At 59.7% G+C, this 20,653-nt stretch overlaps 3 protein-coding genes across 11 annotated transcripts; 2 read left to right on the top strand and 1 right to left on the bottom strand.

Annotated features, from left to right (window-relative positions):
- The first annotated feature begins 988 nt into the window (after positions 1-988).
- SCO2 (synthesis of cytochrome C oxidase 2) lies at positions 989-3,029 on the top strand. 2 transcript variants are annotated; one of them, XM_060025899.1, is made up of 2 exons: positions 989-1,414; positions 2,217-3,029. In XM_060025899.1, the coding sequence occupies exon 2, from the start codon at positions 2,229-2,231 to the stop codon at positions 3,027-3,029; it is 801 nt and encodes a 266-aa protein (XP_059881882.1). In that variant the 5' UTR covers positions 989-1,414; positions 2,217-2,228. The 2 variants fall into 2 exon arrangements, with proteins under 2 accessions (XP_059881882.1, XP_059881883.1); XM_060025900.1 differs by lacking the exon at positions 989-1,414 and adding an exon at positions 1,806-2,091.
- Positions 3,030-13,617, bottom strand: NCAPH2 (non-SMC condensin II complex subunit H2). 7 transcript variants are annotated; one of them, XM_060025892.1, is made up of 20 exons: positions 13,415-13,617; positions 10,008-10,109; positions 7,595-7,650; positions 7,428-7,512; positions 7,284-7,352; positions 7,105-7,184; positions 6,890-7,023; positions 6,712-6,798; positions 6,122-6,252; positions 5,311-5,382; positions 5,043-5,109; positions 4,793-4,900; positions 4,649-4,702; positions 4,443-4,513; positions 4,269-4,362; positions 4,111-4,182; positions 3,958-4,013; positions 3,778-3,879; positions 3,534-3,683; positions 3,030-3,468 (listed from the first exon to the last, which is right to left on the bottom strand). In XM_060025892.1, the coding sequence occupies exons 1-20, from the start codon at positions 13,520-13,522 to the stop codon at positions 3,328-3,330; spliced, it is 1,839 nt and encodes a 612-aa protein (XP_059881875.1). In that variant the 5' UTR covers positions 13,523-13,617; the 3' UTR covers positions 3,030-3,327. The 7 variants fall into 7 exon arrangements, 6 of the variants coding, with proteins under 6 accessions (XP_059881875.1, XP_059881878.1, XP_059881876.1 ...); XM_060025895.1 differs by having other exon boundaries at positions 3,567-3,683; XM_060025893.1 differs by having other exon boundaries at positions 4,111-4,179.
- Positions 13,618-13,833: 216 nt separating this feature from the next.
- LMF2 (lipase maturation factor 2) lies at positions 13,834-18,721 on the top strand. 2 transcript variants are annotated; one of them, XM_060025891.1, is made up of 14 exons: positions 13,834-13,962; positions 14,519-14,772; positions 14,924-14,952; positions 15,095-15,309; positions 15,384-15,562; positions 16,042-16,183; positions 16,337-16,462; positions 16,591-16,696; positions 16,770-16,866; positions 16,943-17,125; positions 17,262-17,430; positions 17,591-17,702; positions 17,776-17,872; positions 18,566-18,721. In XM_060025891.1, the coding sequence occupies exons 1-14, from the start codon at positions 13,869-13,871 to the stop codon at positions 18,698-18,700; spliced, it is 1,938 nt and encodes a 645-aa protein (XP_059881874.1). In that variant the 5' UTR covers positions 13,834-13,868; the 3' UTR covers positions 18,701-18,721. The 2 variants fall into 2 exon arrangements, with proteins under 2 accessions (XP_059881874.1, XP_059881873.1); XM_060025890.1 differs by lacking the exon at positions 18,566-18,721 and adding an exon at positions 17,951-18,529.
- The last annotated feature ends 1,932 nt before the right edge of the window (positions 18,722-20,653 follow it).

Genomic DNA, 20,653 nt, shown 5'->3' with positions numbered 1-20,653 from the left:
AGTAAGAAGGCAGAGGACAGCCTGTCTGCTCTGATCGTAGGCAGGAGGTTGAGAGAGGCCGCAGTCCTCCCCAGCCAGGACAGGCCCCGGAGCGCCTGGAGCCTGTGTGGCCTCTCCGTAGGGGTCCCCATGTGGCTGTGGCATGTCTGTTGGCGTGGATCTCCTTATGTGGCCCCAACCTCCCGTTCATAACTCCCGCAGCCTTGGTCCTCAAGTACCTCAGCAGCCCTGTCTCACCCTGCCTCTGCTGGGACCGGCCTCACCGCTGGCAGTCCCCGCCCCACTTCTTCAACTCCCACCCAGTGACCTTATCCAAGCAAGGCTGACCTGGCCTCGGGTCTGGGGAAACCCTCACGGCCCTCCCGCCCAGGCCGAATACAAGGACTTCCTGACCTCCACCGCTGAAGTCAGGCACACTGCCGCTTCACGTCTCCCCCGTCCCCTCACTCCAGGGGAACTGGCAACCAAGGGTGCATCAGGGGCTGGAGTTTGACTGCACGCGAGACGCGGGGTGGGTCCGCGCTGAACCGTGTCTCCGCAGTTTGGCATGGGGCAGCCGCTCTGACCGCCAGGAACAACCCCGCCGTAGGCCACGCTTTGGAGTGGAGGAAGCGCTGCTGTGCTTGGACGGCCTGGGGCCACCGGGCCGGCGGACCCGGTCACCCATCACCAGGCTCGGTGAGGGGACAGGAAAAGGGGCACCCGCTCTGGCTCAGCCCTACGCCCAGAGACGCCCTCCCCTCCTGAGCCCGGCTCCTCACTCCCCGCCCCACCGCGCGGGCAGGCCGACACGCAGCAACGAAGCCCGAGAGGCGCGCAGCCGTGCAGATACCTGGTGCGCCGGGGCCGTAAGCGAGAGGGCGGGTAGAGCCAGCGACTAGCTACAGCGCCGAACAAGGAGCCGCCGCCGCGGGGGGCGGGGCGCAGGGAAGCCCCGCCTCTGACACGTGACCTCTGGCTGACCCGCCACCTTCGGCGCACGCGCACGGCCCAGCGCCGGCCAGCTCCATGTCAGTGTGCGCGAGCGGGGCGCCGTTGACGCATGCGCGCTGGCGTGGTGCGAGGCGGATGGTCTCCGCAGCTTGCCAGGTCGCGTCCCCGGACTCCTGGCACCGACCCCGGCGCGCCGGGGTCTTGGAAAACTGGCCCGCGAGGCGCGTTCCGAGAGGGCGCCCTGAACGGGGCTCCTGGAGGAAAAGAGCCTCCCGGAGAGGGGCCCTGGAAACGTTCGCAGGCTGCCTCCGTTTGCAGGTCCATCTTGTGCACCGCTTAGAACACATTTTGTAAAGGAGGAAGCTGATGTCAGCAGGCTGAGGGGCGTATCCAAGGTCTTTCAGCCCAGGAATCGTCGGACGGGGCGGAGGCCGGACGTTTAGGAGACTTCTAGAGGGTCCTCCCAGCAGCAGCTGAACAGGTGAGGCGTGGGGGGGGGGGGGGGCGGGGTCCTAAGACCTCCGCCTAGCAAATCTCCATAGGGCCCTGAGAAAGGCGCAGAGGTCACCGAAGCAACAGCAGGGCGTGGGCCACGAGCTCAGAGCTGCTGTCGGGTACCCGGCTGTGAAGAGAGTGGGCTCGAGGCAAGTGGAAACCTTGTTTCTCTTACAGGGTGACTGCCGGCCGGAAGGTTCTACGTGCGAGGGGCTCGTGGGGAGGGGGGCGGGAAGGCGCTGCAGGCTGCGGTGCGGGTGGCACAGGATTTCCGCGGGGCTGGAGGCCAAGGCACCACGATTGAAGCGGCCTCAGAGGGGAGAGGCTGCAAAAGGGCCGGAGGAGTCAGTCTTGGGGGGCGGGGGTTGAAGCCAGAGACTCACCTACCTCCTTTCAAGAAATGGGAGTTTATTGCAAACAGATAAATATGCTCAGGAATCCGGGCGAGGCATGCGCTTGGAATGCTCTTGGTCAGCTCAGACGCTCAGGTGCAGGCGAGGGCTGGGCTGGTTAGAGCTGCAGGCACACGACGGGGGGCAGGGTCCGGGTGGGAGGCGATAGACTGAGGCTCTCAGGCTAAAGGACAGGACGGACAGGGGTGGACGCTTGACGACACCTAAGCTGGAGTTTGAGGTTTCAGAGGTGAAGCAGTTCTGACGCCAGGTGAGCAGCTGCTGCTAGCAGAGCCTGTGTAGGGCTGGTCCCTCAGATGGCAGCATCTCCAGGATGGGGTATGACCCGGGAGGCCGAGGCACCTTCTGGCTCCTGACACCCTTGCTCTTTTCCAGGAGCGTTAGGCCATGCTGTTGCTGGCTCAGGCACCCAAGGCTTGGCACAGGCTCCTTCAGCTCAAGCCTCCAGCTCTCCCTAGGACCCCAGGAGGAGAGGCCCAGCATGTGAGGTACCGGCTCCTATCAAGGCGGGGCCCTGCAGAGACGGGAAGGCAGGACCAGCCCCAGGGCCCTGGGCTACGAACTAGGTTGCTGATCACAGCCTTGATTGGGGCTGGGCTGGGTGGGGTCTGGCTGGCCATGAGAGCCGAGAAGGAGCGGTGGCAGCAGCAACGACGGACAGAGGCCCTGCGCCAAGCTGCCGTGGGCCAGGGTGACTTCAGCCTGCTGGATCACCGGGGCCAGGCTCGCTGCAAAGCTGACTTCCGGGGCCAGTGGGTGCTGATGTACTTCGGCTTCACTCACTGCCCTGACATCTGCCCCGAGGAACTGGAGAAGCTGGTGCAGGTGGTGCGGCAGCTGGAGGCGGAGCCTGGCCTGCCCCCCGTGCAGCCCATCTTCATTACGGTGGACCCCGAGCGGGATGACGTGGCGGCCATGGCCCACTACGTGCAGGACTTCCACCCCAGGCTGCTGGGCCTGACCGGCTCTGCTGAGCAGGTTGCCCAGGTGAGCCGCAGCTACCGCGTGTACTACAGCGCTGGCCCCAAGGACGAGGACCAGGATTACATCGTGGACCATTCCATCGCCATCTACCTGCTCAGCCCTGACGGCCTCTTCACAGACTACTACGGCAGGGCCAGGTCGGCCGAGCAGGTCGCAGACAGTGTGCGGCGCCACATGGCTGCCTTCCGCAGCGTCCTGCACTGAGCTGGGTCATTAAAAGGATGTGGTGGAGCTGTGTGTGCCTGAGATCTATACCAGCAGCTCCTGGAGGCCACGGCAGGAAAGGGGCTGGAGACGTGGTAGCTTCCTGGGGTGCAGAGGATGGACAGCCCTTTCCTCCACACGGAACAGTTTTGTAAAGGTTTTTTTAAAGGGATTGGCGGGGTGGCAACACTTTATTGGGCTGGGCGAGCCAGGAAGCAAAGTGGAGTGAGCAGATGCATGCCCAGCACCTGCTGGGGACAGGGCTCCAGGGCCCAACCCCAGTCTCAGTGCTCCCCACTCAGGGCTGGACCATGGAGGGGGCAGCGTAGGTCTGGAAGCGCTTGTGGGCCCGCTGGTACGTGAGCAGTCTCAGGGACATGGTATCCACCGCCGCCTCCAGCCCCGGCTGCTGGGTGATCTCCACTGTGTAGTCATTAGCCTGTAGAGACAGATCGTCAGCAGAGACCAGAGACCGCTTCCCTCCCAGGCTCCCAGGCCACTCACCAGCTGCAGGGAGGCCAGCATGGAACGACACACCTCAAAGGCAGGCTGGCCAGCCACCAACTCCGCAAAGGGACACCACTGGTTGAGCTGGCTGAACCTTGAGACTACCTGATCCCCGTAAGTGTGGATGTCAAAGGGCACATGCTGCTCCTGCAAAGGGGAGGGGCAGGTCCTGGGGCTGGCCCAAGGCAGGCAGCGGGACGCTCCAGCTCTCCACCAGAGGCCCTGGCCCAGCCCACCTCACCTGCTCCTGGAGCAGGGGCTGGATGACGTCCTCCCAGTCCCTGATGCGCTGGCTCAGCTCTGTCTCCTGGACGAACTTCTGCGAGGTGGCGATGAAGAGCTCCTGGGGGAGGAGCAGGGGCTGTCACCTCTGTGCAGGGCCCACCGCCCGGCTCCCCCACCCACTCTGACCTGGGCCTACCACGTTCCTTCGGACCAGCTCCTCGTAGCTTAGGGAGGCCGGCATGGCTTCCGCTTCTGGAAAAGGGCAGCCGTGAGGTGCTGCGGCCGTGAGCCTCACCTTCTCTTTCCTCCCCTCAGGGTCCCCTGGCCAGCAGCCCACTCCCAGACCTACCCAGGTCTGCGTCTTCCCCAGGCTCGGCCCCCTCAGGCTCTGCGTACTCCTCGGGCTCTAGAAAGTCACCTGCTGGGAGGGGAGGACCCGAGCAGAAGGCAGGTTAGCCCACAGCCGGCGCTGAGCCCCGACCCAGCCTGGCCCCCGTAGGCACCCACCTGCCGCTCCCAGGTCCTCCAGGGAGTCCTCCAGCCGGTCCTCCTCCGCGGGCCACGGTTCCTCCTGAGCCCTCGGCAGCCACCGCTCAGCCGCCTGCGCAAAGAGAGCATCTGAGGGCCACTGCCGTCTCCCACCAAGGGCCAAGCGGGGTCCAGGCGGTGGCCGGTACTTGCCTCCCTCCTCTGCAGCTTCCGGAGGGTCTCCAGCTGCTCCTTCACGTGTCTCCAGTACAGGACCTCCATGTCTGCACACGAAAGCCTTGTGAGAAGGGCTCCCTCATCCTGCCCAGGCCCACCCGAATCCACCCCGGGCCCTAGGTGTCCCCAGGCTGAGGGGAGGTGGCAGAGCGTGCTGCCATCAACCCTCAGAAGAGCCGCACCTGCAAAGGAAGGGCCCTTTCGCCGGGGCCTCCTGCTGTCAGCGTGGTCAGCATCTGCAAGAGGACTGGGTCAGCAGGCGCCAAGCCCAGTCCCGCAGCCACACCCGGGCCCTCTGGCCCTGGCCCACCCCCCGGCCCACGCACAGGCAGCCAGGTACCACTGGTGGAAGTCCTGCAGCTTGACGGTACCCTTCCTCTTACGCTTCTGTCCTGGAGCCTCCTCCACACTGGGGGGCACAGAGTAGGGCCTACCTGGGGGCAAACAGACGATCTCGGAGCACAACCGTGGCCCAGGGCAGATCACCGTGCCCACGGGCCCTGGAGCCCCAGCCTCCACTCAAGCCAGGTGAGCCCAGCCCCGGATGCCCAGGGGCAGTGCCCCTCCCCCAGTTACCTTTCCTGAAGGGCTTAGCGTCCAGGGAGTCGAAGGGGTCCAGGCCCTGCCAGGGGTCTGGGGTCTCCTGAGCACAGAGCACAAGCAGACACAGGAGAGTGGAGGACGTGCACCCTCCCCCCAGTTGAGAGACATAGGGAGGGAGGTGCCCTGGGGCTGCAGGAGAGAGGTCCAATTCTGGGGAAGAAGATTGCTCGAAAGACAGCCACTGCAGAGGGGCCTCAAGCATACCCTCCCTGCCGGGGGTCCAGGCCCCACCAGCCCTCACCTTCAGCTGGGACGCAGGCTCCAGGGCCTCCCTTCGCTCCCGTAGTGCACACCTCCTGGGCTGGGCCGCACTCTGCAAAAAAACGTTGAGGGTTCCCCTCTCCTCCTCCACCCAAGGCTCCAGGCACCCCAGCAGCCCTGCTCCGGGGCTAGACACCAAGAACCCCGCAGGGACCTTCTCTGGGGGCAGGAAGTTCAAATAGTTTAATGACTAAAAAGTAAAACAGAAGTTCTAGGAAAAACTTTAGGAGAACATACAAATCAGTAAACTAGTGGTCACGGGGTACTTTTTCTTCTTTAAAAAACAGAAAAAAGAATAGAACGATACGATATCCAAGTATCTACCAGCCAAAATTGACAAATGTTAATATTTTTTCTTATATGTCAGGATTTTTTCTTACAAAAAAAAGATTTCTTAGCTCTAGGCTGGAGCACAGAGCTGACCCTCGGGGGTGAGGGAGGCCGGCCTGTCCACTCCTGCCAGCCTGGCCTTGGGAGAGTCAGCTCTGGAGACCAGCTGCCATTCTGGGTAGTAACCCTGAGCACCGTGGGCCTTGGACTCTTGGACACCAGCCGCCCCGCCCTGAGAGCAGCAGCTGCTCTGCTCGGAGAGGGGAGAGACATGAAAGCTGCGGCCCAAACGGGCAGGGTGCAGAGCCAGGTCTAGGGCTGGCTGGGGGACGCACCCACTGCCCTGGTGTGCAAGGACCAGAGAGGGAGCAAAGACCAGGGGACTGCCTTCCCTGTGTAAGCGAGACTGTCCCCGCCAGGGCTGAGGGCTAGAGCTTTGCAGGCCGGACTGTGGGTCCCACCTGCTCTGGGCTCCTGGGCTCCTGCGGCTCCATCGGGACCTCAGGGGCCGAGGCCTCGGGGGGCTCTGCTGCCCACTCTGTATCCTCTTCTTCACCCCCACCTCCGGGCACTGGGCCTTCTGGAATGGTGCCTGGGCAGGGAAGGAAGAAACCAGCCAGCCCCAAGGAGCCTGAAGACCAGTCAGCAGAAGGGGGGCTGCCCCTCGGGGATGAGGGCCGACCCCAAGGAGAGCCTGAGAGGCCACTCCTCTCTCAGCTTGTTTGTTAGAACCAGAGGATGCAGCAGGGCGTTTTACACGCTCATCGTACTGCTGCTTTGGTTGGTTCATTTTATTTCTTAGTAATTTTTCTCTTTAAATGCTGCCACCTCTGTCTGCCCAGAGAGGAGGGGGTGGGCCCAAACGTCAGAGCCCCAGAATGGTCAGGGGGTGGTCACTGGACCAAGACAGCACGGCTGGCCAAGGTGGGCCCTGAGCACAGAGGCCTGCTCCCCATGCCTCACCCCCCGACAGGCTGCACAGCGGCAGAGGAGTGCAGGGCCCCGTCCCCCCACCCCACCCTGCAGCTCCACGCGGCAGCTCTCTCCTCACCTGGCTCCTGGGAGGCGCTGAGCAGCGGGACTGGACTCCTGCGCACAGAGACTTCCACTGGCTGCTCCTCAGCCCTCCCAGAGGCCTCTGGGAGAGACGGGGGATTGAACGGGGTCAGCCCCGCTTCCCCCGCAAAAGGCCCCTTCCTTCCCACCAGCATCCGAGCCCTCACCCTCACCCTTCTGGTTCCTCGGCAGCAGTGCCCCCGTGGGGGACATGCCCACCGGCTCCAACATGAAGGCTCCTCTGGGGTGGGGGGTGCACGTATTCATCCTAAAATCCTTCCGGCTGGCCAGGACCTCCCCCCGACAGCTGTGCTGGCACAAACACAGGTGCTACAGTGACCCTTCCCCAGCACACCCCACCCTCCACCCACCAGGCTAAGGCCCGCACCTGTACAGGGGGTTATTATACTTCTCCATCTCATCAGGGGCTACCAGGGCCATGGGCAGGAGGGGGACGATGAGGGTCTCCTGAACAGAGGCCAAGAGTGGGTGAACCGTGAGAACCCACATGGCATGACACCGCCTTCCAACACCCCCATCAGCTAAACGCAGGAGAGGGGCACTCACACTAGAGGCCTGGTCACTCCTCAGATCCACGTTAGCACGGGAATCAGAGAGGTCATCCAACGACAGGAACTGCGGGGGAATGGAGAGCTCAGGAGGGTGCCTGGTGAGCACAGGGGGCAATGCCAGGCACCCAGGAAACCTCACCTCATACTCCACTTCCTGGGGGGCCCTGGAGCCGGCATCCCCAATGGGCCCGTCTTCCCGCTCACAGGAGAGCTGCTTGGCCCGCCTGAGACAGAATCAGTGCAAGGGCGTCACGGGAGGCCACGGGGCCTCCGGAGCCGCATGCAGGCCCCACCTCCAGTACTCACTTCTTGCCAGAGATGAAATCAAGAGCCTGGTAGACCAGCGAGTAGAGATATTCCACCTGGCAACCAGAAGCGGGCAGTGAGGATGCAGAAGGGAGGGGCCCTCCCCAGAGCCTTTCCAGCTAGTCGTCCAAGTACACAGAGAAGCCCAGATGTCCTGTCCAGAACCCCCAGCACAATTCCTGCCAACGTGGCTGCCAGAAATACTTGTCCAATCAAACTAGTATGTTTCCCCAGAATTACCTAACAGCCGCAGCTCCCACCCCGCTCTGCGTCCTCACACCACACCGCGGCAGGTGTGGCCACCTCCGCACTGTGGCACCCCAGCCTGTGCCCCACGCAGCCCTGTCTGCCTTCACTGCTGGCACACCAACCAGCCTGCCTGCAGCCCACGTCCCTGCTGCTCCAATTAGTGCCCAACCTGCAGGAGCACCTGGGGGTCTCTGCCGGCCCGTCACAGCTCCAGCCACAACCCGTGGGGCCCCACTGTTAGGGTGAGGGTTGGGATCTTCCAGATACCACAAAGCACCCACCAGGAGGGTACATGCACGCGCTGCCCCTGGGCCATTTCCTCTGGGGTGACAGCACCCGATAGAAGGCAGTGGTGAGCAAAACAGGTGGTGGCCCCGGTCGCATGGATCCCACTCACCGGGAATAATAAACATTAACTTTCTTTAAGTGTTTGTCACACGCACAGGACTGTGCTTCATGCTTCATCTCATCTACTCTGTCGGAATTAGGTACCATCACTATTCTCACTGTATACGAGATAAACTGAGACTCAGAGAATCAAAGTAACCTCAGTCAGTGGCGGGTCCAGGACTTGCGCCAGGGATATAGAAATCCAGTGCTGCGCCGTCTAACACGGCAGCCATGAGCCGCAGCTGGCGCGATCAATTTAAATGTAAGTAAAAGTTAATACAATGCAAGATGCCTCAGTCACGCCTGCCACATTTCAAGGGCTCAGGAGCCGCACGTCTTGGACAGCACAGATCATAGAACGTTCCCATCACCTCGGAAGGTCCGGCTGGACGGCGCTGACTACAGCCAGTGCTCCCCTCACACCTTCCAGACTTCGTGCTAACATTCTGCTACACCTGCTTTATCACGTATCTACCCGTCCACGTATTTGTGTATCGGTTCACCTTAGGTTTTGTGCTTTCAAAGTCAGTTGCAGATATTCCTTCTTAGGACAAATGCAGGACAAAAGAATCCAATTTAATTGGATCATCTAGGACAAAAACCAATGAAATCTCAGACCATCTTAATAACTTACAGTGCCCAGAGGTAGGCCCACTGTACCCTGCGCCTGTTAACCTGCATGTAGGTTACTCCCCCTCCTCTGTCTGGTTGGGACCCCATTACTGAGCTCCTCAACACACTTCTTCTGAATCCTTACCTCCTGTGCACTTTTTATTTTCCCCCCTCCCGCTAAACCACCAATTTGGGATCAGTGCTGTGGTCCACTTTTCCACGCTCCTCCACTAGGGGACAACTATTACTGCTGGAGAAGAATTTCCAGCATTTAATCTTCATTAGACTACCAATGCTTTCAATTAATCTTTTATTTTGCATTCCCCTCAGCAAATATTTTGAACTTTCGCCAAACCTCACTCTCCAAATTTCCAATCCAGTAGCTGATTCTCAGTAGCTGACTTACATGCTCCATTGTGAAAACTGGGGCCTTAGGTGCGAACTCTGCAAACCGTTGGGCCCACCTTCTCTGCATCAGCGTTTCTCCCTGCAGTCTCCTGAGATGAGCTGTCTTTTCTTTTTTTCAAGGCAAGCCCGTCAGCCCATGTTTCTGACCCATTCCTTACCTATTTCTTCTGGTTCTCTGTTTCATCCATTTTCCTCCCCCAGCTCCCCTTTCCCCTCCCCCCACCCCGGCTGGCCACCCCAGCTCCGTGGTTTTCAATTCTGGTTGTCAGAGGGTAGTTCAGAAAATCCTGTGACCTGCCTGCCCCTCCACCCCACCACCTGGGGATCCTGATTTAATCAGTCTGGGTTAGGCCGAGGCACTGGTGATTAACTGGAGTGTAGCCTGGGTTGAGAGCCACCGATTTAGTATTTGACCAATCTCTTTCCTTCTCTTTACAATAAAATGTTTTTCTTTCTTTTTCTTCTTCTTCTTCTTTTTTTTGGCCACATTGCACAGCATGTGGGATCTTAGTTCCCCAACCAGGAATCAAACCCATGCCCCCTGGAAGCGTGGAGTCCTAACCGCAGGACGGCCAGGGAAGTCCCAACCCTGCAATTATTAAATCCAAGTTTGTTCTTTGGTGTTAAAAGGTGGCGAGGAATTGGCGGAGGAGGTGGGAGGCGCTGGTGAGCCTGCCACCTGCCCCGGCAGGACAGCAGACCTCGGTCTCACGAGACACTACAACTCCAAGACCAGTAGTCAGGAGGGGCCCACCTTCTTACTGTAGACACAAGCGGAGCCCTGGATCAGCAGTGCTGCCTCAATGAAGTTCATTGTGGTTTTGCCTTCGTCAAAAGAAATGCAGATCTGGTCCAGCTGCAAGACACAACGCAGGGCAGTGGGAAGTCTATGCACCCTTCTCGCCGGCAGCCCACCCGCCACCCCACCTTCTCCCAGTGCCACTGGCCCAAAGTACCCATCACCACAAGCAGCCCCTCAGAATGACAGCTCTGACTCTGCTTAGGGCTCACCGGTTGTGCATTTTTTTAGAGGCAAAAGACAGGTCTTTGTGATTTTCCCTACTTCCTGTAACCTCTGAGACCTAGTGTTTTGGAAGAGGGAGGCCCCTAGAGTGTATCATCCACGAACGGCCAGAACTACACACCACCTCCTCTCCGCAGGTGCTCACACCTCACCCATCCTAGTCGGGGCCAACTCAGCCAGACTCCAGCAGGAAGACGCCCACCCCGAGAGAAGGACTGAGGACCCTCAGGGGTGGGGGAGACAGAGACAAAATGCTGGGGTCTCAATCCTTTGAGCAGGAAAGTCAGGAAACACTTCCAAGTACATCCTCCTCCTTCCTCTGCAACCACCAACCCCACAGCCCCTCATGAGCCCCAATTCCTACCACCCCTTAAATCTGTGTCCACCAACCATATGCCAACAGTCCCCAAACCCATCTAGACCAGCTCTCTCTCCTAAGCTGCAGAACTGTGTTTATAGCTGCCCACTAGGTATGTCCACCAAGACATCCAAAGTCCCCAAACTCTATCTCCATACTTAACTCAGGATCTTCCCCACAGCCCGGCGCCTCCCCTGCTCCTCTCAGGGAACAGTACTCTGAAGCCTCCACATGGTTTTCAAGCTCCTTGCCTTCGCTTTCCATCTGCCTGGAACGTCCAGCCCCAACGCGCTCAGACTGGCCTCTGCAGCAGTCTCCCTAGGACGTGCCTTGGGCCTCACCACCGCTAGGGTGGTCTTGTCACACCGAGGCTCTCCTCCCCCAGTAGACTGTGATCAACGTTAGGGTGAGTCCAGCCGTCAGCTCAGTGCCCAACACCGGTGCTCAGCAAATGCATGATGAGCAAGCTGGTGACAACGGAGCTACGCCTGAAGACAGATCGATGCTCCCAGACAGATGAAGGGAACGGCATTTTAGGAAAGCACAGGCACCCACACAGAGGCAGCTAGCAGACACAGGTTTCAACGACTCAGCGAGATGAGCACTGTGCAAACATGTCCAAAGCAGAGGGTGTGCTGGGGATAAGGCGAGACATTAGGTACTACGGTGGCACAACAAAGGGGGAGAGTCTGAGAGGAGCCACCATGCCACCACTTCTGCTAATTCCTGAAAAGACAGAGGAAGTTTGTGAAGAGGACAGCAACATAAAACGTGTTTAAAAGAAAGAATGTTCTGGTAGCTATGTGGAAATGAAAGGAGAAAGACAAAACTAGAGGCAGAGAAATCAGAACTTCAGGGGGCAGAGAAGGTTTGGAAAAGCAGACACATGGAGCAGGAGGGGAGCTGACCGAGCAAGCAGGTTTCCCAGGCATCCACAAGCACCCTGCTCAGTGTGGAAGCCTGAATCCACAGCAGCCCCACCTAGCATAGTTCTCTGCATGTTCTCAGGAGACTCCACGTCCAAGCAGAGGTCAATTGTCAGATCAAGTGTCCATTTCACAAACAGTTATTCTGCACCTACTACGTGTCAGGCATTGTATTAAGCAAAGGGGAGAGAGCATGAACATAGTCCCTGCCCTCACAGAACTTACATTCTAGGGTGTAAACAGACCATAAACAAGTCAGAGAACAGCTTACGATGAACATTCTAAAATACAGAAGGTACTATGACAGAGACCTGTTTTAGACCTGGTGATCAGCTGATATTTCAACTGAGAGATACAGAATGAGAAAGAATTAGTCATAAAAAGAACTAGGCAAAGAATTTTTGCCACTGAGTGCAGAAAATATAAACTCTCAGTGAAGAATGAACTTGGGTGTTGTCGACAGACAGGTTCAAAAGAACAGGTGGACCCAAAAGAAAAAAAAAAAAAAGAACAGGTGGAGAGCCTGCCACAAGGCTAAGACAGTGGGCAGGACCCGGTTCAGAGAAGGAAATGTGGATTTTCTTCTGGGAGCAATGGAAAGCCACTGAGGGGTTTCAGGCAGGGCAGTGCTGCAGCCTGATTTTAATCTTTAAGCATCACACTTGCTGCTGGGTGGAGCATGAATTGGATGGGGCCAAAAACAACAGTAGGGAGGCCAGGAAGGAAGGTTTTAGCGTGAATGGGAGCCAGATTGTGGCCTGGATCAGAGAAAATGGAAAATAGATGAATTGAAATGAAATTCTGGTGGCATGATAGAATCCACGGGTGAACTGGTGTGCAGTGTGGGGTTTCACTAGCTCTTAGCTTTCACCTTGGTTGAACAGTAGTGCCATATGCCAAGATCAGGAAGGCTGGGATTCGAGCAGGAAAACAAGGAGCTCCCCTTTATAATATAGTAAACCTGAGCTGCTTGTGTGAAATCTAAGCGGGATGTCAAGATGAGCAGCTGGATACACAAAACTGATTGAGAAAAAAGACCTGGAACGGAAATATAAATCGAGGGAGGGGGGAATAAATAAATAAACCTAGGGGTTGTTCTCATACAAGTGATACTTAAAATCAGGGAAATAAATGAAATGGTTTAGGGGAAATGTGTAAAAAGATGGCTCAGGCCACACCCTGAGGAGCTCAACACTGAGACTGGATAGGAGAGAAAAAGTAGGTAACGAAATCGGAAGAAAATCAGAACACCAAAACCTGTTTCAAAAAAGAGGATGTGCTCAACCCACCAAATGCTGCTGAGTTGAATAAGATGACACTTCTGGTGACCCTTGGATTTGGTAAGAGGGATATCATTATTGATCAAGACAAGAGCAGTCCAAGCGGGCTGAGGAGTGAAAGTGAAGTGCAGAAATGGAGCGGACAGCTCCTTAAAGACGTCTAGACACAGCTGTCAAACACTGAAAAAAGGTTAAACGCTGACGAGATGGAACATGGCAGTCACTTGAAACTGGTTTGAAAATCTAACATAAGAGATCCCTCTTACGTCGTGATCCAGACCTCTCACACACCCACACATGCACACAAATCGTATTCTACTCTATCAGAGGAAAATGCTGGTCGCCACTCACTAAGTCGATTTCAAGGCTCGCTAACGGGTAGTTTACAGGAGCTGTAAGGACAGCTCCAGGCTAATCTAATAAAGGAGGATTTCGAGGGGCAGAGACGGGGCTGGGAAAAAAGAAACGAGCCTGAGGATGAGTGCGATCAGAGCGCCAGATGGATACACACCGGGAGGCGGCGGGGCCCCCGGCAGCCCCCGCCCCGCGCCACTCCCCGGGGGCCGCCCTCACCTCCTCAAGATATTCGCCCAGCTGGGCCGCCACATCCACCTCCCAGTTCTTGGTGAGGTCGCGGATGGGCTGCAGGAGGTGAGCGAAGCGCGCCTCCACGTCCTCCATGTCCGGGAGGGGCCGGGTCGGCCCGGGGACCGCAGGGCCAGCTTCGAATGACCCGGTGTGCTCAGCCCGCCACTAGTTCTGGCGCCATTTTACTGTCCCCGCCCAGGAAAATACGTAGCGCGCAGCGACGCGCGCACATCTCTGACGTGAGGCTGCCGAATCGCGCCGGAAGGGTCTCAGGACGCCCCGGAGGCGGGGCATGCGTGGGGACGGGGCCTGCGTCTGCGTGGGGCGGGGTGGGGCTTGCAGCTGCCGCCGGCTGGGCGGGGCGGGGCGGGGCGGGGCGGGGCGGGGCGGACTGGACCGGACCCTGGGATCCAGTCCATCCCGCAGCAGCGTAGCGGATATGGCTGGCTCCCGGCTCCCGCGGCAGCTCTTTCTCCAGGGCGTGGCCGCCGTCTTCATGTTCGCCTTCGCTTCTCTCTACATGCAGATCCCGGGTGAGGGCGCCGAAGGCGGACCCCCCCACCAACACGCGCCCTGTGACCCCTCATCTCCCCACCCGACACTCCAATGCCTTGGGGGCGGGAGTGAGGTCCAGGCCTTGATGCACGGGGTAGGGGGCTGCGGTTTGTGTCCTGCGGGCCGCGGGGGTGTGGGCAGTGGGAAGGCGTGCAAGGGTCCATTTTCAGTAGGGTTCTGGGTTCTGACCTGGGTCGGGGGGGCAGAGCCCTGAGGGGGGTGGGCCCAGACCTGGTGGGCAGGTAAGAGAACAGGCTCTGGCGTGGAGGAAGGGGGAACAGGGCCCTGCCGGGTGGAAGATCCTGACCTGGGGGAGTCGGGTAGGCCTGGGGCCTGACCTGGGTGGGGGGGTCTGGAGGGTCAGCAGGCCTTGACCTGTGAGTGGGTAGAGTCAGCAGGTCCTGACCTAGATTTGGGGGGCGGGGGTCTGCAGGGCTTGACCTGGGGAGGCGGGCCTGAAGGCCCTGACTGGTGGGAGGAGTCAAGCCTTGGAGGGCAGTGTCCAGTGCCTGGCCCTGACGTGCCCTCTCACAGGCCTGTACGGCCCTGATGGCATCCTGCCTGCACGGAGGACACTGCGGCCGCAGGGAAAGGGACGCTGGCCGCAGCTGTGGGAGACCCCAACGCTGCTGTGGGAGACTCCGCTACTGGGGCTGGACACAGCACAGGGCCTGGAGCTGCTGAGCCTGCTGGGCACCCTGCTGGCCCTGGGAGCCCTGCTGCTGCACCAGCTGCGCCACCTCCTTGTCTACCTGCTGCTCTGGGCTGCCTACCTGTCTGCCTACCAGGCAAGTGAGGGCTGCCTGCTGCCCCCTTCACCACTGGGACCCTTATCTCCAGCTCGCTCCAGGCCCGTGCGCTCTCCACCCCACCCGTGCCTCTGCCTTGCCTGCCTTTGCAGACACACCCCCTGTTCCCTGACAGCCCTTCTCCCTGCAGGTGGGCCAGGTGTTTCTTTATTTCCAGTGGTGAGTGACTATTGGGTGTGGGGCTGCAGGAGGCTGGGTGGGTGGGATGGGGTGGGGTGTGTTTGTCTCTCCCGGGAGGACCCCCTTAGGGGGGCAGCCTTGATGGGGAGGAGGTCCTTTGTGCTATTTTTTCTCCCCACAGGGATTCCCTTCTGCTGGAGACTGGCTTCCTGGCCTTGCTGGTGGCGGCTCTGAGGCTGCCCCCGCGCCACAAGCAGGCCCAGGGCAGGCTGGCAGGGGTCCCGCCCCACGAGGACCTCCCCTTCTGGCTCGTGCGCTGGCTGCTCTTTCGCCTCATGTTTGCCTCGGGTGTGGTCAAGCTGACCAGCCGTTGCCCCGCGTGGTGGGGGCTCACCGGTGAGGTCCCTGTCTGGACGTGGGGCAGTCTTGGGGGCTCTGCCCAGCCCTGACCACCCGCCTGTCACCCGCAGCCCTCACCTACCACTTCGAGACTCAGTGCTTGCCCACGCCCGCCTCCTGGTTTGCCCACCATCTGCCCGTCTGGCTGCACAAGCTCGGCGTGGTGGCCACTTTCCTCATCGAGATTGCAGTGCCCCCTCTGTTCTTCGCTCCAGTTCGCCGCCTGCGCTTGGCTGCCTTCTACTCCCAGGTGAGTGGGGTCCTTAGCCGTCAGGAAGCCAGGCAGGACGTGGCCTTCCTCTGCACTGCCCAGAGGGTCCCACTGGGAATGGGGTGTCTGCTGCCAGCAGTCAGAAAGGCCTCATGGGCAGAGGAGCGAGTCAGCCTGAGGTTGAGGGTATGCCTGTGGGGCGGGGCTGCAGCCTCGCTGGAGGATGTCCATCTTGGGTCAGCAGGGGAAGGTGGGGAAGGGCCACCGCACGAGGCGTGCCGAGCTCGGGTTTTCTCCAGGTGGTGGTGGGGAGCCGTGGAAGTTGTGAGCCCAGGGGGAGGACAGGCGGAGTGGGAAAACAGAGGTCTGCGTGCGGTGACGAGGAGGGCACAGGGGCCTGCAGGAGAGATCTAGGTGGGGCGGGGCGGGGGGGATGGTGCAGAGGGGCCTGGAAGTAGGCTCTGAAGGGCCCGGGAAGGGGGCGGCGCCTGCAAGCTCTGAGTCCAGCCCCTCCCCAGGTCTTGCTGCAAGTCTTGATTATCGTCACTGGCAATTACAACTTCTTCAACTTGCTCACGCTGGTGCTCACCACTGCCCTCCTGGATGATGCACACCTGGCCGCCGCGTCTGGCAACAGCCGCCGCAAGAAGACGCCCACCTGTGAGTGTCAGCTTGTCCCAGACAGACAGCCATCCTCACCCCTGCTGCCTGCCAGCCCCCCGCAAGTGACCCTGCTCTAGCTCCGCCCCAGCCCCCTGGCCATAGACCCTCCAGCCCTGTTCCCGACCGACCCATGACCTCCTTGCCCTGCAGCCTGGCCCAAGGCCCTGCTGGCCCTGCTGCTGGAGCTGGCCGTCTATGGGCTGCTGGCCTGCGGCGTGGTGCACTGCTTTGGCCTGGAGGTGGACTGGAAGCAGCGCACTGTTCACTCCAAGACCAGTGAGTGCCAGCTGGGGGCTCAGAGGGCAGAGGCTGGGCCATCCCTCCTCATGCCCCCTTCCTTCCTTCCACAGCCTTCGCCTTCCACCAGTTCTCCCATCCCTCCTCATGCCCCCTTCCTTCCACAGCCTTCACCTTCCACCAGTTCTCCCAGTGGCTGAAGATGGTGACCCTACCCACCATGTGGCTGGGTGCAGCCTCCCTTGCCTGGGAACTGCTGACCGCCCTCTGGAGGTACATGGTCTAAGGGGGTGGGGTAGGGCTGTGCAGAGCAGGCCTGACTGCGCTTCTGTCCCCTGCCCCCCAGGTGGACCCAAGTGCGAGGGTGGCTGCAGAAATTCTGTGCTGCAGTCCAGCTGTCCATCTTCGGCACTGCCACGGTGGCCCTGTTCACGATCAGCCTGGTGAGTAGTCCCTTGCGGCCGGGGTAGGGGGTCGGGAGAGGGCTGGAAGGTCATTGCTGAGCCTACCTGTGTCTAGGTGCCGTACTCCTACATGGAGCCCTCGACGCATGGGCGCCTCTGGACTGGGGCCCACCGCCTGTTTGGCACCGTGGAGCACCTGCAGCTGGCCCACTCCTATGGCCTCTTCCGCCGGATGACTGGTCTGGGTGGACGGCCCGAGGTGGTGCTCGAGGGCAGCTATGACGGGCACCACTGGACGGTGAGAGCTCCCTGGGGCCCCTGTCTGGGGCACCTGGCGGGCTCCACAGGGCTGGGGAGCCCACTGGCGTGGCGTTGGGGGGAAGAGCCGGGAACCAGGTCCTGCTGACAGTGCTAAACCTCACTCTGCCCAGCAGGAAATCGAGTTCATGTACAAGCCGGGTAACGTGAGCCGGGCGCCCCCCATTGTGGTGCCCCACCAGCCGCGCCTCGATTGGCAGATGTGGTTCGCGGCCCTGGGCCCGCACACGCACAGTCCCTGGTTCACAAGCCTGGTCCTCCGCCTGCTGCAGGGCAAAGAGCCAGGTGAGGCTGGGCCGTGGGGCGGAACCTATAGGGAGGTCTGGGGGGACCTGCGGGGGCGGGGCTGCTGGAGGTGTCGCCGGGAGGGGCGGGGCCTGGTGGGGGCTGGGGGGGCGGGGCCGCGGGGAGGGCCCGGGCTGAGCGAGCTCCCCGCCCCTCGCAGTGATCCGCCTCATCCAGAACCACGCGCCCAGGTACCCCTTCCACAAGCAGCCGCCCACTTACGTGCGAGCCCAGCGCTACAAGTACTGGTTCTCGAAGCCCGGGGAGCAGGGGTAAGGCCGGGCGCCAGGCGGGGGTGCGGGGCCTGCGCGCTGGCGCCGCCTGAGTGCCCCGTGCTGTTGGCAGCCGGTGGTGGCGACGCCAGTGGGTGGAGGAATTTTTCCCGTCCGTGTCCCTGGGGGACCCGACGCTGGACACGCTGCTCCGCCAGTTTGGCCTTCAGGTGGGAAGGCGTCACCCAGCCTGGGGTGGGCGGCAGGGATGGGCCCAGGCCTTACTTCACCCCCCCCCCGCCCCCCAGGACAAGAGCCCGCCCCGGGCCCGCAGCTCCAGCAGCACCCTGGCTCAGGCGCTGCGCTGGATGCGGAAACAGCTGTCTGCCCTGGAGGCCCCTGCCCTGCTCTGGGGGCTCCTCGGAACCGTGGGGGCCATTAGGGTCATGCAGGCCCTACTGGGCCCCCAGTCCTCCCCTCGGGCCAAGGAGGAGAAGCACAGGCCAGCCCCCCCAGAGGACTCGGTGGCCGCCAGCAAACAAGCTTCCCCAGCCCCCGACGTAAGCAGCGGTTCCCAGACCCCTCGGCGGAAAAAGTAGGCCCATTCTGTCAGCCACACACGTCCGGAGAGGGTCAGGGTCCCGGCTCGTCTCTGGCCTTCTGCATCAGGGTGTGGCCCAGCCACCGTGCCTTAGCCAGCTGCCACGCAGACGCAGGTTGGGGTGCTGCCCTGTGGGGCGGGCGCTGGCTGCCCTTTTGCTTCGAGGGCCCATTCGTCCACCCACGCTAACCATGTCCCATCCCAGGGCATTCTCTGGCCTGATGGATGGCCCAGGAGGCCCGTGTGTGACTTGACCCAGGGTCCTTCCCAGGACATTGTAATCAGGGCTGTGGGAGGTCCTTCCCTTTTGCTCCCACCGTAGGGGTCCGAGCCTGATGCCGCTGACGCGAGCTTCTGCATAGGAAGGGATGAGGCTGCCCTGCTGTGGGAGAGGAGGAAAGACGACCCTGAGGTCACCTCCACAGCAGCCTGTCCTGTCATTTGGATCCGTGAATGAATAAAGGCAGTTCGTGTTTGATCCTGCGCCTGCCATTTCCTTCCCACTGGGGAGCCTGAGGGCAGTGGGCCGTCCCTGCCCTTGACAGTGGACACGGGCCAGATACTGTCTGGCTGATCGCTGACCAGTCTTCCTGGGTGCCTTTGCTGTGCAGTCCTCAACACTCTCGTTTATAAAATGGACGCAAGTGTGTGAGCTGGTGCTGCCTGAGGCCCTGAGCCTCAGTGCCGCACAGCCTGGCCGGCCTGTCAGCTCTACGTGTCAAGGCCGCGAGGTTGGTGCTGGAATGTGGGGGCCTGAAACCATCTTGAGGACTGGAGAATTCACCAGAACGCAGCCCCTTCCCACTCTCCTGCTCCTGCTTCGTCATCTCAGGGCAGAACTGAAGGGTCAGCACACTGGCCCTTGCCTAGGCAGGGGTGGAGGAGACATGAGGGAGGGAACTCGTCAGGCCCGTGACAGCGGAATGGGGCGTGGGTTGGGAGAGCAAGGAGGAGCAGGCCCTGGAACGGGGGCGGAAGAGGGAGGATGCGCATGGCCGCCTGTGTTCTGACCACTTCCTGGGAGCAGCAGATGAAGGCACTGTCCAGGTTTTGGTTTGGAGATCGGTTGTCAATCGGAAGTCACTGCCTCCCCTGTGTCTGGCTCTGCCCTCAGCCCCTACCCCTCATGCTCTCACCTCACAGACCCCTGGAGAGCCCCCCAGTGTGCCCAACCCCTCCCCCCAAGTCACTGAGCGCCCCCGACTGACCCAGGTAGACAGTGCTCCACGCTCAGCCCGTGCCCACTGTCACACATGGCTCAAGGGGACCTGTGACCTGAGCCTTCGGATGCTCCTAGACACAATTAAATGACCTGTAAGTTGACCTTTGGCTTAAGACGGTACATAACAGCCCACGGACTTCCCTGGTGGTCAGATAGTTGAGAATCCGCCTTCCAACGCAGGGGGTTCGGGTTCAACCCCCTGGTCCGGACACTAAGATCCCACATGCCACAGGGCAACTAAGCCCGCACACTGCAACTAGAGAGCCTGCACGCCACGGCAAAAGATCCCGCATGCCGCAACTAAGACCCGACAGAGCCATAAATGAATATTTTTTAAAACGAGCAAAAATCAACGGAATAGAAAGCAATAAAGAAAACAAAACAAAACAAAGACAGTACAGTTGGCCCTCTGTATCCTCAACTTCCGCATCCACGGACTCAACCACCCTCGGGTTGAAAATAATCGAAAAAAATTCCGGAAAGTTCCAGAACACAAAACTTGAATTGGCTGCACAATCAACAACTATTTACATAGCATTTCCCTTGTATTAGGTATTATAAGTAATCTAGAGACTATTTAGAGTGTATGGAGGATGTGTGTAGGTTTACGCAAACACTACACCATTTTATGTAAGGGAATTGAGCATCCGTGGATTTTGGTATCTGGGGGGATTCCTGGAACCAATCCCCCTTGGATACGGAGGGACAGCTGTAATGTAACAGTTTCAACTATATATATATTTAAACTGTAATATATTTAAAATTTAAAAATCTGTTCTTTAGGCTTTTAAGCTCAGTGTATGAATGTCTGTTGGAGTGGGGTGGGGGAGGTGTTTTGTTTTCCATAACAGCTTTGAGATGTAATTCACGTGCCATACAACTCACCCACTTCAAGGACACAGTTCAGTGGCTTTCAGTAGATTCCGACTTGTGCATCAATCACCACAGTCAATTTTAAAACCTTTTAATCATCTCAAGAAGGAACCCTGTTCTGCCTAGCTGGCGTCTTCCAACCCCTCCTTCCCATGACCTCAGCAACCACTGATCTACTTTTTGTCTTCGTGGAGTTAGCTATTCTGGACACCATGTAAATAGAGTCATACAATTTGTGCCCTTATATGTCTGGCTTCTTTCACGTAGCATAATATTTTCAAGGTATATCTGTGCAGTAGCCTGTGTCAGAACTTC

The sequence above is a fragment of the Delphinus delphis genome, chromosome 11 (genome assembly GCF_949987515.2).
Source record: "Delphinus delphis chromosome 11, mDelDel1.2, whole genome shotgun sequence".
Taxonomy (NCBI): Eukaryota; Metazoa; Chordata; class Mammalia; order Artiodactyla; family Delphinidae; genus Delphinus; species Delphinus delphis.
Note: the sequence above shows the minus strand (reverse complement) of the source record. Positions and strands in the feature narration are given on the sequence as shown.

Coding starts and splice junctions, on each gene's coding strand:
- SCO2 (XM_060025899.1), top strand. CDS start 2,229: ATGCTGTTGCTGGCTCAGGCACCCAAGGCTTGGCACAGGCTCCTTCAG.
- NCAPH2 (XM_060025892.1), bottom strand. CDS start 13,522: ATGGAGGACGTGGAGGCGCGCTTCGCTCACCTCCTGCAGCCCATCCGC. Junction 7,353..7,427: donor CCCAGGAAGTGGAGTATGAG/GTGAGGTTTCCT, acceptor ATTCCCCCGCAG/TTCCTGTCGTTGGATGACCT. Junction 5,110..5,310: donor AGCCTGCGTCCCAGCTGAAG/GTGAGGGCTGGT, acceptor CTCTGTGCTCAG/GAGACCCCAGACCCCTGGCA.
- LMF2 (XM_060025890.1), top strand. CDS start 13,869: ATGGCTGGCTCCCGGCTCCCGCGGCAGCTCTTTCTCCAGGGCGTGGCC. Junction 13,963..14,518: donor TCTCTACATGCAGATCCCGG/GTGAGGGCGCCG, acceptor GCCCTCTCACAG/GCCTGTACGGCCCTGATGGC. Junction 17,703..17,775: donor TCGAAGCCCGGGGAGCAGGG/GTAAGGCCGGGC, acceptor TGCTGTTGGCAG/CCGGTGGTGGCGACGCCAGT.